The sequence below is a fragment of the Leopardus geoffroyi genome, chromosome C1 (assembly GCF_018350155.1).
Source record: "Leopardus geoffroyi isolate Oge1 chromosome C1, O.geoffroyi_Oge1_pat1.0, whole genome shotgun sequence".
NCBI lineage: Eukaryota > Metazoa > Chordata > Mammalia > Carnivora > Felidae > Leopardus > Leopardus geoffroyi.
This window is the reverse complement of record NC_059328.1, coordinates 85,571,505-85,588,778: the sequence shown is the minus strand read 5'-3', so window position 1 is coordinate 85,588,778 and position 17,274 is coordinate 85,571,505. Positions and strand designations below refer to the sequence as shown.

General features: G+C 37.4%; 2 protein-coding genes across 2 annotated transcripts in view; one reads left to right on the top strand and one right to left on the bottom strand.

Moving 5' to 3' along the window:
- DBT (dihydrolipoamide branched chain transacylase E2) overlaps positions 1-17,274 on the top strand; it is a 61,633-nt gene that overhangs the window by 17,374 nt on the left and 26,985 nt on the right. Inside the window, exon 4 of the mRNA XM_045478412.1 lies at positions 15,567-15,748. Coding sequence (XP_045334368.1) covers positions 15,567-15,748 — 182 coding nt within the window. The remainder of the gene's footprint in view (positions 1-15,566; positions 15,749-17,274) is intronic.
- Positions 11,757-12,415, bottom strand: LOC123598319 (39S ribosomal protein L35, mitochondrial-like). Its single transcript, XM_045478413.1, has one exon. It carries the CDS (start codon positions 12,408-12,410, stop codon positions 11,844-11,846), a length of 567 nt encoding a protein of 188 aa, XP_045334369.1. The 5' UTR covers positions 12,411-12,415; the 3' UTR covers positions 11,757-11,843.

Genomic DNA, 17,274 nt, shown 5'->3' with positions numbered 1-17,274 from the left:
TTCTTTCTCTGTAGCTCTCCCTATTATTGCTTTGTAAATTACAAAAGGAGAAGAGCATAATTGTGCCTTACAGTTATGTCTGTAGTGGCACTGTGAGATTTAGGAAATGCCAATGGACCTCGAATCAGAAGAGCCCAACTCTGAAACTTATTAGCCATCTTGCCTGGGACTCACTTTGTCTTTGCTGAGCCATTGATTCTTAATGTGTAAAATGGGAGTAACGGTACTTACTCTGCCATCTGGCAAGGGTTCTTGAAAGAATCAAATAAGGGGTGCCTGGGTGGCGCAGTCGGTTAAGCGTCCGACTTCAGCCAGGTCACGATCTCGCGGTCTGTGAGTTCGAGCCCTGCGTCAGGCTCTGGGCTGATGGCTCAGAGCCTGGAGCCTGTTTCCGATTCTGTGTCTCCCTCTCTCTCTGCCCCTCCCCCGTTCATGCTCTGTCTCTCTCTGTCCCAAAAATAAACGTTGAAAAAAAAAATTAAAAAAAAAAAAAAAAAGAAAGAATCAAATAATGCAATGTATAGAAAATGCCTTTAAAATCTGCGAAGTGTTATGTACATTTAAGTTACTGATATGTTCTAAGACCAAGACTAGTCTTTGTAGATTGTAGATATTTTTTCACATTTCTTAATTTCTACCTCTTATTAAATCTCTAGAGTTATTTACTTGAAATAAGGTTTTAGGGTTTTGGAAACGGAGATAATTTCACTCCTAATGAAAATTAATAGTTCATTAAATTAAAAACACATATTTGACTAAAGTTTTTCAGACTATTCCTTTTTTTTTTTAAGTTTATTCCTTTATTTTGAGAGAGAGAGAGAGCACGCGCACAAGTGGGGAAGGGGCAGAGAGAGAGATGGGGAGAGAGAGAATCCTAGGCTGGCTTTGCACTGTGAGCTCAGAGCCCAATGTAGGGCTCTAACTCATGAACCATGAGATCATGACCTGGGCCGAAGTTGGATGCTTAACCAACTGAGCCACCCCGGCACCTCTACAAGTTCTTTAAGAAATATTAACAGCTGTCTTGAATTCTGTGTGCTTTTTCTCTAGCTTAATATCTATAAACCTCAGGGCACCTGGGTGGCTCAGTCAGTTAAGCATCCAACTTCGGCTCAGGTCATGATCTCATGGTTCATGGCTCTATGCCCCGTGTCAGGCTCTATGCTGACACCTCAGAGCCTGGAGGCTGCTCTGGATTCTGTGTCTCCCTCTCTCTCTCTGCTCCCCTGCTTGCACTCTGTCTCTCTCTTCCTCAAAATAAACATTAAAAAAATTTTTTTTAAATCTATAAATCTCAACTCAAGGGAAAAAATCTATATTTTAATGCAGTTTGTAAAATGCTAAAAAGCAGAATTCTGTGCCACACACAGAGAATAGAAATTTGAATATATAGGAAGCATGATTTAATAGAAGGATGTGTTTATATAAGTGGCACTAAAACCTTATGTTTTCTTAGAACTTGTAGGAGCAAATATATGGATAAAGAAGAAAAACACTTCAGTTTCAAAAAGCTTTTGACAAACTTCCACAACAAAAGTTTGGATTATATATATGCTATCATCCTAAAGTCAATTTAGTCTGATATTAATACAACTAATTTAGTCTGATATTAATACAGCCATTCCCAGCTCTCTTTTGGTTAATGTTTCCATGATTTTTTTTAGCGTGTGTGTTTGTGTGGTATGTGTGTTTTGTGTATGTTGTGCATGTGTGGTGTTATTGTGTGATGTGTGTGTGTTAAAGATGTGATCTTTATGTGACAATAATGTGGTATATGTCTTGAGTTGGTATGTGGTTTATGCATTTTGTGAGTGTTGTGTGTGTGGAGTGTGTTAGTATGTGTAATGTGTATGGTGTGTGTGTTGGGTATGGATGAAGTGTTTTTTTGTGTGTGGTGGTGTATGCAGGGTGTGAGTGTTGTAAGTGCAGTGTTTGTGTTCGTGTCTACTCTATGTGTGATATATGTGTGGTGTGTGTGTTGGGTATGTTTTATGTGTGACTGTGTGGTGTGTATGCCTGGTGTGTAGGTAATATATTTATGTGTGAAATGTGTGTCTGTGGTATTACATGTGTGGTGTGTGTGTTGTATGAGTGTTGTGTGTTTCTTGTGTGTTGGTTATATGTATGTTGTACGTTAGTGAGATACATGTGTTTGTGTCTTTTGTGTGTGTTGTGTGGTTGTTTGTGTAGTATGAGTGGTATATGTGTAGGGCATGTGTGATGTGAGTTTGGTGTCTGGTGGTGTGTGTGTAATATATGTGTGGTAAGTGTATATGGTGTAAGTATGGTGATATGTGTTGGGTATATGCTGTTTCTTTTTTCTTTTTTTTTAAATTTGTATTCTAATTCCAGTTAACATGCAGTGTCATGTTAGTTTTAGTTTCAGGTGTGCAAAATAGTGATTCAAAATTACATCTCTCACCTGGTGCTCATCAGGACCAATGTACTCCTTAATCCCTGTCACCTGTTTAACTGATCCCTCCACCCACCCCCCCCCCCCCCCTCTGGTAACTATCGTATTGTTCTCTGTAATTAAGCGTCTCTTGGCTTATGCCTCTGTCTTCCCCCCCCCCTTTGCTTATTTGTTTTGTTTCTTAAATTCCACATATGAGTGAAATCATATGGAATTTGTCTTTCTCTGACTGAGTTATTTCACTTAGCATTATACTTTCTAGCTACATCCATGTTGTTGTAAAAGGCAAGATTTCATTCTTTTTTATGGCTGAATAATATTCCATTATATGTATATACCACAGCATCTTTATTCAATAATCGATGGACACTTGGGCTGCTTCCATATCTTGACTGTTATAAATAGTGGTGTTATAAACATAGGGGTGTATGTATCCCTTTGAATTAGTGTTTTTGTATCCTTTGGGTAAATACCCAGTAGTGTGATTGCTGGATAGTAGGGATTCCTATTTTTAACTTTTTGAGGAGACTCCATACTGTTTTCCACATTGGCTGCACCAGTTTGCATTCCCACCAGCAGTGCACAAAGGTTCTTTTTTCTCCAATCCTCACCAGCACCTGTTTTTATCTTGTGTTGTTGATTTTAGCCATCCTGATAGGTGTGAGGTGATATTGCATTGTAGTTTTGATTTGCGTATCCCTGATGGTAGGTGTTGACGAGCATCTTATCATGTGTCTGTTGGCCATCTGGATGTCTTTGAGAAATGTCTGTTCATGTCTTCTGCCCATTTTTTAATTGAATTATTTGTTTTTTAGGTTTTGAGTTTTATAAGTTCTTTATACATTTTGGATACTAACCCTTTATTGCATATGTCATTTACAAATATCCTCTCCCATTCAGTATGTTGTCTTTTAGTTTTGTTGTTTTTTTCCTTCACTATGCAGAGAGCTTTTTATTTGGATGTAGTACCGATAGTTTACTTTTGTTTCCCTTGCCTCAGGAGACATATCTAGAAAGAAGTTGCTATGGCCTATGTTAAAGAAATACCTGCCTGTGTTCTCTTCTAGGATTTTTATGGTTTCAGGCCTCACATTTTGGTCTTTAATCCATTTTGAGTTTGTTTTTCTGTATAGTGTAAGAAAGTGGTCCAGTTTCCTTCTTTTGCATATACCTGTCCAGTGTTCCTAATACCATTTGTTGAAGCAACTGTCTTTTTCCCACTGGATATTCTTTCCTGCTTTGTGAAAGATTAATTGACCACATAATTGTGAATTAATTTCTGGATTATCTGATATGTTCTATTGATCTATGTGTCTATTTTTGTGCCGGTTGCCATATTGTTTTGGTTACTGCAGCTTTATAATATAACTTGAAGTCTGGAATTTTGATCCCTACAGCTTTGCTTTTCTTTTTCAAGATTGTTTTGGCTATTCAGGGTCTTTTGTGGTTCCATACAAATTTTAGGATTATTTGTTCTACTCCTGTGAAAAATGATGTTGGTATTTTGGTAGGGATTGCATTAAATATATAGATTGCTTTGAGTTGTGTAGACATTTTAATAATATTCTTCTAATCCATGAGCCTGGAATGTCTTCCCATTTCTTTGTACCATCTTCAGTTTCTTTCATCAGTGTTTTATAGTTTTCAGAGTACAGGTCTTTCACCTCTTTGGTTAGGTTTATTCCTAAATATCTTATTATTTTTGGTGCAATTATAAATGAGATTGTTTTCCTAACTTCTCTTTTTGCTGCTTCATTAGTGATGTATAGAAATGGAACAGATTTCTGTACATTGATTTTGTATCCTGTAACTTTACTGAATTCGTTGTTTAATTCTGGCAGTTTTTTGGTAGAGTCTTGGACTTTCTATATATACTATCACGTCATCTGCAAATAGTGTTTTACTTCTTCCTTACCAACTGGGAGACCCTTTATTTCTCTCTCTCTTTTTTTTTTTTTTTTGTCTGATTGCTCTGGCTAGGACTTCCAGTACTATGTTAAATAAAAGTGTTGAGAGTAAACATCCTTATCTTATTCCTGTCCTTAGGGAAAAGCTCTCAGTGTTTCCTCATTAAGGATTATGTTAGCTGTGGGTTTTTCCATATATGGCCTTTATTATGTTGAGGTATGTTCCCTCTAGATCTGCTTTGTTGAGGGTTTTTATCATGAATGGATATTGTACTTTGTCAGATGCTTTTTCTATGTCTATTGAAATGATCATATGGTTCTTATCTTTTCTCTTATTGATGTGATGTATCATGTTGATTGATTTGTAAATATTGAACCACCCTGGCAACCCAAGAATAAATCCCTCTTGATTGTGTGAGTGATTTTTTAAAAAAAAGTATTGTTAGATTTGGTTTGCTAGTATTTTGTTGAGCATTTTTGCATACATGTTCATCAGGGATATTGGCCTGTACTTCTCTTTTTTAGTGGAGTCTTTATCTGGTTTTGGTATCAGGGTAATGCTGACCTCATAGAAGGAGTTTAGAAGTTTTCCTTCCTTTTCTATTTTTTGGAATAGTTTGAGAAGAATAGGTATTGACTCTTCTTTAAATGTTTGGCAGAATTTGCCTGTGAAGCCATGTGGTCCTGGACTTTTGTTTTTTCACTACTGATCCAATTTCTTTGCTGGTTGTCCAAGTTTTCTATTTCTTCCTATTTCAGTTTTGGTAGTTTATATGTTTCTAGGAATTTATCTGTTTCTTCCAGGTTGCCCCAATTTGTTGGCAGATGTTTTTTTTATAATGTTCTCTTATAATTGTTTGTATTTTTGTGGTGTTGGTTGTTATCTCTCCTCTCTCATTTATTTGAGTCCTTTCTCTTTTTTTTTCTTGAAAAGTCTGACTGGAGGTTTATCAATTTTATTGGTTTTTCTAAAGAATCAGGTCCTAGTTTCATTGATCTGTTCTAGTGGATTTTTTTTTTTTTTTTTTTTTTTTTTTAGTTTCTATACCATTTTTTTTTTCTCTAATATATATCATTTCCTTCCTTCTGCTGGTTTTAGGTTTTGTTTGTTGTTCTTTTTCTAGTTCCTATCGGTCTAAGATTAGATCATTTATTTGAGATTTTTCTTGCTTCTTGATGTAGCTCTGTATTGCTATAAACTTCCCTCTTGGAACTGCTTTTGCTGCATCCCAAAGGCTTGGACCTTGTGTTTTCCTTTTCATTTATTTCCATGTACTTTGTAAATTTCTTCCTTTATTTCCTGTTTGACCCATTCATGTTATTTAATCTCCATGTATTTGTGGTCATTCCATATTTTTTCTTGTGGTTGACTTCTAGTTTCATAGCATTGTGATCAGAAATGATGCATAGTATGACTTCAATCTTGAATTTGTCAAGGCTTGTTTTGTGGACTAATATGTTATCTATTCTGGAGAATGTTCTCTGTGCACTTGAAAAGAAGGTGTATTCTGCTGTTTTAGGATGGAATGTTCTGAATATACCTGTTAAATACAGCAGTCCAAAGTGTCAATCAAAGCCATTGTTTCCCTATTGATTTTCTGTATAGATGATCTGTCCATTGATATAAGCAGGATGTTAAAGTCCCCTACTATTATTTTATTATTATTGATTAGTTTATGTTTGTTATTAACTGTTTTATGTATTTGGGTGCTTTCATGTTGGGTGCATAAATATTTACAGTTGTTCTATCTTCTTGTTGAATTGTTCCCTTTCTTATTATGTGATTTCCTTCTTTGTCTCTTGTTACAAAGAAGCCTTTGTACAATGGTCAGCCTTTGTACAGCCTTTGTTTTATGGTCTATTTTGTCTGATATAAGTATTGCTACTCCGGCCTTCTCTTGACATGCATTTGCATGATAGATGTTTCCGCATCCCCACTTTCAACCTGCAGGTGTCTTTAGGTCTAAAATGAATCTCTTGTAGGCAGGATATAGATGAGTCTTGTTTTTTTTATCCATTCTTTCACTCTGTGTCTTTTGATTGGCGTGTTTAGCCCACTTACATTCAAAGTAATTATTGATAGATATGTGTTTTTCATCATTTTATTGTGTTTTGTGGTTGTTTCTGAAAATTTTCCCTGAACCTTTCTTGTCTTTCTTTCATTGTTTGCTGGTTTTCTTTAGTGATATATTTGGACTTCTTTCTCTTTATTGTTTGCATATTTATTAGTGGTTTTTGATTTGTTATTACCATTAGGTTTGTATATAACATTTTCTGTGTATAGCAGTCTATATTAAATTAATGGTCATTCGAACACATCCTTCTCTCCTCTGCATGTTTTAAATATATGGTGTCATATTTTACAGCCTTTTATTTTGTGAATTCCTTGACTGATTTTTTTATAGAAATATTCATTTTTACTGCTTTTGTGTTTCCTGCCTTTATACTGTCACTCTCAGTCTCTTCTTTCCATTCAAAGAGACCCTTTAATTTTTCTTGCAGGGCTGCTTTAGTGGTCATGAACTTGTTTAGTTTTTGTTTGTTTGAAAAACTCCTTATCTCTCCTTCTATTCTGAATGATAGGCTTGTTGGATAGAGTGTTCTTGGCTGCAGATTTTTCCCATTCTGTACTTTGAATATACCATGCCACTCTCTTCTGGCTTGGAACTTTCTGCTGGAAAATCCCTTAATAGCCTTATGTATTTTCCCTTATATGTTACTATCTTTTGTCTTGCTGCTTTTAAATTTTCTTTATCACTATATTGTTGCCAGTTTGATTACAATATGTCTTGGTATGGATCTGCTTTCGTCTATTTTGATGGGGGTTCTCTGCGCCTTCTGGATCTGGATATCTCTTTCCATCTCCAGATTAGAGAATTTTTCAGATATTATTTCTCCAAATAAATTTTTTGCCCCCTTTTCTCTCTTCTTCTGGCATTCCTATAATATGAATGTTATTATGTTTGATGGAGTCACTGATTTCCCTAAGTCTGTTGTCATTTTGTATAATTCTTTTTTCATTCTTTGTTCAGCTTGATTACTTTCCATTACTTTCCATTACTGTGTCTTCTAGATCATTAATTCATTTTTCCGCTTCTTCCAGCCTGCTGTACATTGCACTAAATGTATATCTAATCTTGCTCTTTATCTCTGACTGGTTCTTTTTATTTCTTTTCTCAAATCCAATGAATATTTTTATGATTATTGCTTGAAACACTCCATCAGGCATGTTACTTGTATCTCTTTTGCTTAGATCTCCAGCCATGGCTTTTTTCCGGCTCTTTCCTTTGGGTCAGATTTCTCTGTCTTCACATGTTGTTTAAGTCTCTGTGCCTGTTTCTTTGTGTTAGGAAAGTCAGCTACATCTCCTGTTCTTGAGGGTAATGGCCTTATGAAGAAGAGGTCCTGTAGTGACCTGCCATGTAGTATCCCCTCTTCCACAGGGCCTAGTGCTTCTGGGGTTTCTTCAATGTGTATGGAATGTTCTCTGCTGTTCTTTTCTGGCCACTTTATCCTTCAGGCTAATTGTCTGCCGAGACTCTGTTTGACTGTTGTGGGCAGACTTTGGTCTCTGGCCTGACTGTGGTATGTTTTAATTAGGTGTGCTCTGGTCTGCTTGTGAAATGACACCTGTTGCCACCACTGCTGGAACTGAGGCTTTGCAAAACTCCCAAATTGGGACACACAGTGGTGGTAGGGGTTTGGGCCAGTTTTCTGGGGGATGGGTCCCACTGTGCTGGGACTGAGGCAAGCATGACAAAGAAGGGTGGTTCCATTGGAGCGTGGAGTAGGAGATGTGGGACTTGCTGTAAGTAAGCCAAATTATGAGTGTCAGCACTGCTCTGCCTCCTGCAGGTGGTCTTGTGCTTTTGCTGGGTGGAGGTGGGGATGGCACCGTCAATTCCTTTGTTTCTGGAGTGTTCTATATGTGAATGCTGCCTCTCTGGGACATACTCTGAGATGACCAAATAACCTCCCCACCTTGTGACCCAGGTGCTCTTGAGATCACTGTTTACACGCTGTATTTCTGCAGGCTGCTTGCCCTGCCTTCTCTCTAACAGCAGCCCCAATGCCTTCAGACTCTATCTGAGCCAAGCCTGCTGACCTTTAAAGCTCTAGGCTTTACGCCCCTCTGGTTGCAGGAACTACCAAAATTCAGCCCATCTCGCTTTCCAAACCAATTGCTATGGGAATCAGTTTTATCCATGCACTCCCCTGTGTGCTAATCTGTCTCTCACCCTTCTCTGCCACTGTGGCTCCCTCCTTCCTGCAATGGCTCATCTATTTCTCTCCCAACCCATGACTCTACACATCCTACCTTCATCGATGTGGCCTCTTCTCTACCTGTAAGTTATGGAGTTTGTTCTGTCAGTCTTCAGATTGATTTCTGGGGTATTTAGGATGATTTAATAGTTATCTAATTGTATTTGTGGGACAAGGTGAGCCTAGGGTGTTCCTGCTCCACCACCATCTTCCCCTCCTGCATGATATTTTTTTGTGTGTGTGTCCTTTTACTTTCAACCTATTTGTGTCTCTTGTAGATGGCACATGGTGAAATCATCTTTTGAAATCTATTTTTCCAATTTATGCCTTTTATTGGCATGTTTAAGCCACTTACATATAATGTAATTATGGATAAGGTAACATTCACATCTGCCATTTGCTGTTTGTTTTCTGTATGTTTTATGTGCTTTTTCTTTATGTATTTCTCCATTACTGCCTTCATTTGTGATAAATCGATATTTCTACTGTACCATTTTAATTTCCTTATTTCTTTTCCTATATATAATTTTTAGTTACTTTCCTAGTGGTTGCCCTGTGGCTTAATAAAAAACAATGTAGGGGTGCCTGGGTGGTGCAGTTGGTTAAGTGTCTGACTTCGGCTCAGGTCATGATCTCACGGTTTGTGGGTTCGAGCCCTGAGTTGGGCTCTGTGCTGACAGCTCAGAGCCTGGAGCCTGCTTCAGATTCTGTGTCTTCCTCTCTCTCTGCTCCTCCTCTGTCTCTGTCTCTCAAAAATGAATAAACATTAAAAAAAATTTTTTTTAAACAATGTAATTTGGGTTAATACCAACTTAGTTTAAATAGTGCATTAAAAACATTGCTCCAGGGGCGCCTGGGTGGCGCAGTCGGTTAAGCGTCCGACTTCAGCCAGGTCACGATCTCGCGGTCCGTGAGTTCGAGCCCCGCGTCGGGCTCTGGGCTAATGGCTCAGAGTCTGGAGCCTGTTTCCAATTCTGTGTCTCCGTCTCTCTCTGCCGCTCCCCCGTTCATGCTCTGTCTCTCTCTGTCCCCAAAAAAATAAATAAACGTTGAAAAAAAAAAAACAAAAACAAAAACATTGCTCCAATATAGATTTTTCCTTCTCCCCTCCCTTTTGCTATTATTGTCATATGTATTATGTATTTAAACATTATAAGCCCATCAATAATTTTTTTTAATTTATATTTTAGTTAACATACAGTGCAATATTGATTTCAGGAGTAGAATTCAGTGATTCATCACTTATATACAACACCCAGTGCTCATTACAACAAATGCCCTTCTTGGGCATCACCCATCTAGCACATCTCCCACCCACCTCCCTCCATCAACCCTTAGTTTGTTCTCTATCAGTAAGAGTCTCCCTTTCTTTTCTCCCTCCACCCCCTGCCTTCCCAAATGTTCTTCTGTTCTGTTTCTTAAATTACAAATATGAGTGAAATCATAGGATATTTGTCTTTCTCTGATTGACTTATTTCTCTTAGCATAATACATTCTAGCTCCATCCATGACATTGCAAATGGCAAGATTTCACTTTTTTGATGACTAATACTCAGTTGTATATATTTGGGCTCTCTCCATAGTTTGGCTATTGCTGATAATGCTGCTATAAATATTAGGGTGCATGTATCCCTTCAAATCTGTATCTTTGTATCCTTTGGGTAAATACCTAATAGTGCAATTGCTGGATCATAGGATAGTTCTATTTTTAGTTTCTTGAGGAATATCCATAGTGTTCTCCAGAGTGGTGGCGCCAGTTTGCATTCCCACTAACAGTGCGAGAGGCTTCCCCTTTCTCTGCATCTTCAACACCTGTTGTATCTTGTGTTGTTAATTTTAGCCATCTGACAGATGTGAGGTGGTATCTTATCGTGGTTTTGATTTCTATTTCCCTAATGATGAGTGATGTTGAAAATCTTTTCATGTGTCTGTTAGCCCTCTGGATATCTTCTTTGGAAAAGTGTCTATTCATGTATTCTGCTGGTTTCTTAACTGGTTTGTTTGTTTTTTGCGTGTTGAGTTTGATAAATTCTTTATAGATTTTAGTTACTAACCCTTTATCAAATATGTCATTTGCCAATATCTTTCCCGTTGTGTAGGCTGTCTTTTAGTTTTGCTGTTTGTTTCTTTCACTGTGCAACTTTTTATCTTGATGAAGTACCAGTAGTTCACATTTGCTTTTGTTTCTCTGGCCTTTGGTGACATGTCTAGTAAGAACATGGAACAGCCGAGCTCAAACAGGTTGCTCTCTGTGTTCTCCTCTAGGAGTTTGATGGTTTTTTGTTTCATATTTAGGTCTTTCATCCATTTTGAATTTATTTTTATGTATGGTGTAAGAAAGTGGTCCAGTTTCATTCTTCTGCATGTTGCTGTCCAGTTTTCCCAATATCATTTGTTGAAGAGACTGTCTTTTTTCCATTGGATATTCTTTCCTCCTTTGTTGAAGATGAGTTGACCATATAGTTGTAGGTCCATTTTTGGGTTTTCTGTTCTGTTCCATTGATTTATGTGTCTGTTTTTGTGCCAGTACCATACTGTCTTAATGACTACAGCTTTGTAATATAGCTTGAAATCTGGAATTGTGATGCCTCCAAGTTTTGTTTTTCTTTTTCAGGATTGCTTTGGCTATCTGGGATCTTTTGTGGTTCCCTACACATTTTAAGATTGTTTGATCTAGCTCTGCAAAGAGTATGGTGGTATTTTGATAAGGATTAAATGTGTAGATTGCTTTGGGTAGTCTAGACATGTTAACAGTGTTCTTCCAATCCATGAGCGTGGAATGCTTTTCCATTTCTTTGTGTCCTCTTCAGTATCTTTTATAAATCTTCTATAGTTTTCAGAGTACAGATCTTTTACCTCTTTAGTTAGGTTTATTTCTAGGTATCTTAATATTTTTGACGCAATTATAAATGGGATTGATTCCTTGATTTCTTTTCCTGTTGCTTTATTATTGGTGTATAGATATGTAACAGATTTCTACACATTGATTTTATATCCTGCAACTTTGCTGAATTCATGTATTAGTTCTAGCAATTTTTTTTATCGACTCTTTGGGGTTTTCTACATAGAACACCAATAGTTTGTTTTTGTTTTTTTTTTTTTTTTAAGTTTTAAAACTTTAATAAGTTTAATGTTGGAACTGTATGTTTCCATACCAATTGGCACAATTTACATCAAGTTTTACACTTATTCATTTTTGCAAAGACATCATATACACAAAGATACATATTCAGTAACTGGGAAGTCATAAAACTTCTAATCTAGACTTTCAGGTTTGTCCAATCATGATACTTCTGATAAGGATCATCAGCATACCAGTTTCGCCTCTTCCAAAAAGATGTTGTCATTTTATCTAAGAGCTTACTCTGGGTTTTATTGCAGAACACGAATTCCCTCAAGCGCCTTTTTCTTGCAGTTGTCTTTTTCCATAATTTTTTCTTATAACCAGACTTCCTCCTTAGCCACAGGCCAGAATGAAGTCGAAGAAACCTGTAGATGACAGCTTTCACAGTCTTTCTCTTCCCTTTCCGTGAACTGAAGTATGTTACGGTTCTCACTGGTAGCTTGAGGACATTTGGAAGCAAGGGGGCTGCTCTATTGAGGATTGCTGCAGTATGTCCACATGTCAGGTTTCTGACAGACGTGGCAAGTCTGGGAGCAGAGGAAACAACTGGTGTCTGCAGAGAACTAAAATGCTGGGTGGACAGTGCAGAACTAAGATAGGCATTCTTGACACCGTTTTGACAGGCTGAAGACACCAAAATATTCAGGGGCCGTAAGACCCCTGATGCAGCTCTGAAGGCACGGGCAAAGTCAGAGGCCGCCATCTTGCCATCCCCGAACACCAATAGTTTTTAAAGTATTGCTTTATACACTTGTCTTGTAAATCAGATAGAATTAAAACAGGGCACAAACAAAATATCACAGCTTGCATATTTACCTATGTAATTACTTTTATTGATATTCTTTATTTCTTTATGTGAATTTGAGTTGCTATTGTCCTTTTATTTCAGCCTGAAGGACTGCTTTTAGAATTTCTTGTAGGGCAAGTGTACTAGGAACAAATTTTGTTTTCATTTATTTGGGAGTGTATTCATTTCTCCTTCATTTTTGAAAGATAGTTTCGTAGATATAAGATGCTTGACTGTCTTTTTTTTCTTTTAGCACATTGAATGTATCATTCAACTACCTTTTGGTCTCCATGGTTCTGACTAGAAGCCATCTGTTAATCTTATAAGAGTTCCTGTACTTGATGAATGTGGTTTTCTCTTGCTGATTTTAAGATTCTCTCTTTGTCTTTCAGCAGTTTGATTATGATGTGTCTAGGTGTGGCTCTTTTAAATTTGTCCTATTTGGAGTTTGTGGAGATTCTTGCATGTGTACGTTAGTGTTTTCATCAAGTTTAGGAAGTTTTTAGTCATTATATCTTCAAAGATTCTATCTCTTTATTGATATTCTTTATTTGGTGAGAGACACCATTTTCTCCTGTGTCCTTCTAATTGTTTAGATATGGTTTCCTTTAGTTCTTTGAATATTTAATTGTCGATTTAATTTAACTTTTATTAAAGTTAATTAGTAACATTATTATTATTTTTTAAATTTTTTTTTTTTCAACGTTTATTTATTTTTGGGACAGAGAGAGACAGAGCATGAACGGGGGAGGGGCAGAGAGAGAGGGAGACACAGAATCGGAAACAGGCTCCAGGCTCTGAGCCATCAGCCCAGAGCCTGACGCGGGGCTCGAACTCACGGACCGCGAGATCGTGACCTGGCTGAAGTCGGACGCTTAACCGACTGCGCCACCCAGGCGCCCCTATTATTATTTTTTAAAGTTTATCTATTTTGAGAGAGAGAGAGAGGGAGAGAATGTGCGTGAATGGGGGAGGCTCCATGCTGTCAGTGCACAGCCCATTGCGGGGCTTGATCCTACAAACTGTGAGATCATGACTTGAGCCAAAATCAAGATTTGGACAGTTAACTGATTGAGCCACCTGGGTGCCCCATAATATTAATTATCGTTAATTAACATCTTGGCATCTTCAGGGATGGTTTCTGTTGACCACTTTTTCCCTCCTGTGCATGTGCCATACTTTTCCATTCCTTTACATGTCTTGTAATTTTATGTTGAAAACTGGATATTTTGGGGCGCCTGGGTGGCGCAGTCGGTTGGGCGTCCAACTTCAGCCAGGTCACGATCTCGCGGTCCGTGAGTTCCAGCCCCGCGTCAGGCTCTGGGCTGATGGCTCAGAGCCTGGAGCCTGTTTCCGATTCTGTGTCTTTCTCTCTCTCTCTCTCTGCCCCTCCCCCGTTCATGCTCTGTCTCTCTCTGTCCCAAAAATAAATAAACGTTGAAAAAAAAAAATTTTTTTTAATAAAAAAAAAAAAAGAAAACTGGATATCTTACATAAAATAATGTGGCAAATCTGTGGTAAGATGTATGGACATCTCATTACCCAGATCTTCCTTTTAGAACCTCTTGTTTGCCTCAACTTTTTCACTGCCTCAGCCAGTCAAGATTTTAAACAATTGCTGTGGACTGTTTCTCAGCAAACACCCTGAGAAAGCTGAGTCAGATCAAACAAGAACAAGCTCTGTGAGTGGCATTTTTTCAGAAAGCTGCCCAATGAGTCAAATAGTAAGTGTTCTCTGGGAGTATCGCTTTTTGTGGAACTCCATACTTGGGTCTGCCCTTGCTATGGCTGTAAGACTGCTGATTTTTTTTTCTTTTTTTTCTTTTTTTTTAATGTTTATTTATTTTTTAGAGAGAGCACGAGAAGGCAAGGGGCAGAGAGAGAGGGAGACACAGAATCTGAGGCAGCTCCAGGCTCTGAGCTGTCAGCACAGATCCTGTCGTGGGGCTCAAACTCACAAACCGCGAGATCATGACCTAAGCCCAAGTCAGATGCTCAACCGACTGAGCCACCCAGGCATCCCTGGCTGTAAGGCTGTTGATTTTCACAACTAATGCTGAGCTAGGGAAAGGAGAATGAGAATAGAACCAGTTAAAATAATAAAACTAGCTGTTTTTAATGAGGTTCAGCCAGTTTTCCTGAGTAAGTCTTTCTTGGTTGTCATAGGCCTTATTGTAATTTCTAGAATTCTGAAAAACTCAATTTTTAACAACTTCTCCAAGTATACTTGTTACATTTATAGAATGGCAGAATCCTGGAGGTCCTTAGCCCACCATTCTAGAAGTGTAAGTTTTCTATATGTGCTTTTAAACCTAGTTTCTATGTCAAGGGTGATGCTTTATTATGGACTAAGAACTGGTTAAGACAGGAAGACAAGGAATAAGAATGACTGAGCAATTATCTTAATGAAGAATTGATGGTACTGAGACAGAAATGTGCTAGACACATCAAGAATGGTATTAGAATCAAAGTTATATGTTGAATTTCAGATTTGGTGCCATTCCTCCTATTCTGTTTGCCGAATAAGAGTACCTAGAAGAGCCTTATAAAGCATACCTAAGATGATTAGGGAGGAAAAGAGACTCATATACAAGGACATATTAAAATAATTGTAGAAACAAAGATTGAGAGAACTCAATCCAAAATTCATGAAATTACAAAGAATATGCGTTAGGGATATCAATTTTTGGACTTAATTATAGAAATAATAGGCATCTCTTAAAGTTTGGTAAAGGCCAATATAAAATAATGAAAGGAAATAACATTTTTAAAACATTTTTAGAACTGCTTCCAAGAATTGGGTGAGGCATAACCCCTGAAAAGTAATTAAATTTTTGGATTATAGATCTATAGATGGTTTTTAAAGTTTTAGTATTTCTTGAGGATACATTAAAGAGACTCTGGAAGCCTTTATAGTCTTTTCTGAAACATTCTTTGGTGCACATCTGGGACTAATTGCTGTGCTAGATGGATACCAGTCTAATTCAGTGTAGCATGTAACATTGTTAGGATGATTAGTATTATATACTTACAATTGGTCATGTAAAATTGTTTTGTGTCTTTTTCTTTTAGGTATGTAAAAGAAGGAGATACAGTGTCTCAGTTTGATAGCATCTGTGAAGTTCAAAGTGATAAAGCTTCTGTTACTATCACTAGTCGTTATGATGGAGTCATTAAAAAACTGTATTATAATCTAGACGATATTGCCTATGTGGGAAAGCCATTAGTAGACATAGAAACGGAAGCTTTAAAAGGTATTGTAAATGTGTTCATCTGTTTTGCCAAATTGATTACTGTTGTCCTTTTGTCATTGGTACCAATTAAAAGAGATGTTTACTTTTAATAACTTACAGGGTTTAATTTGGTGGTTTGAAGCTGTAATCAGGAAAATAGAAAAGATCTTCTGCGATGAATGATTATCTTTTGACCAGTTACCATGTTAGAAATGTACACATTAACACTGAATTTATCTGGGGGCCTGCCTTCTGGAAACCTTAGTATTCAAAGAACTGATGGGCTTTCTCAGGAATTAAAGATTCAGGCCCTGAACACTAGTCACTAATAACAAAAACTGGAGTATGCAAAAGATTAAATCTAACATAATAGGACTGTTGTATTTTCCACTGATTCAAAAACAAAAACACTTTCTTGGGGCACCTGGCTGGCTCTGTCAATGGAGCATGCAACTCTTGATCTTGGGGTTGTGAGTTTGAGCCCCTCTTTGGGGATAGAGATTACTAAAAAAAACAAAAAAGAAATATTAAAAAAAATACTTTCATTAGTAATGGTTATGAAGGCCAAACTTCTGGAAGGGAAGTGTAAGAGAAAGGAAGGAAAATCATAATGAAAAGTGAAGAAACTAGCATTTAGAAAAAGCAACAACCATGGAACTTATAAGCAGTAGATGTCCTGACAAAAGCAAATTCCTTGTGAAAATATTGCAGAGGAAAGCTAAAGCAGTGGGCTCTCCTGGTATTGGCAGACAGCTAAATGGCTGTCTACCTCGGAAGTTCCTTATGGCATTGTTGTGATATGTTAAAGTTATGTCATCTAGGAAACAGCTCTGCTATGGGGGGTGCGGGGATGGGGCTGGACGTGGCTTAAGTTTTGTGATGTAGTCCTAAGCCAGCAATCTGTCTGAGAAGTGCTGAAATAGAATAGAATACTAATAGAATTTTAGTAGTATCATTCGAAAGTCCAGAAGAATTCTGAATTACAGTGGCTGGTTGACTTGTAGTTCTGCAGACTATATACTTAATACTAACAGTAACAACAATCACTAATTCCACAGTCATACTTGACAGTTTATGAAAAGTTTCACTGTTATTTTATTTATCCTTACTTGTGAAGTATTCCAGGTTAATGGATGAAGAAACTAAACACAACCTATAGAGGCTCGGCAATTTGCCCAATGGTCAGTGACTGAGCCAAATTTTGAACTCCATGGCCTGTCTTTGTCCAGATTATTTTCCACTATGACATGTTGCCTCCAGAAGGTGGAAGATGACTTATTGAAGTCTTCCTATTATTTATTTAATTTCTACTATAAAAGGATATGTGTGCATGTAGCAAGCTATAAAATGCAGAAAATCGAAAATAAGAAAATAAAAACATATTCCTGCTACTCAGAAATCATCACTCTTAACACATGAATGTATATCACTCCAGACATTTTTCTAAGCTCACACATACGCACTGAAGTCATTTTTTACCAGAGTAATGTGTTTGCTGTATTCAAATCTGTTTGCTTAATTACGTACGTGTTTTCATGACAATGATT

What these genes read in the sequence shown, in the direction of transcription:
- LOC123598319 (XM_045478413.1), bottom strand. Translation starts at nt 12,410, where the DNA reads ATGGCGGCCTCTGACTTTGCCCGTGCCTTCAGAGCTGCATCAGGGGTC.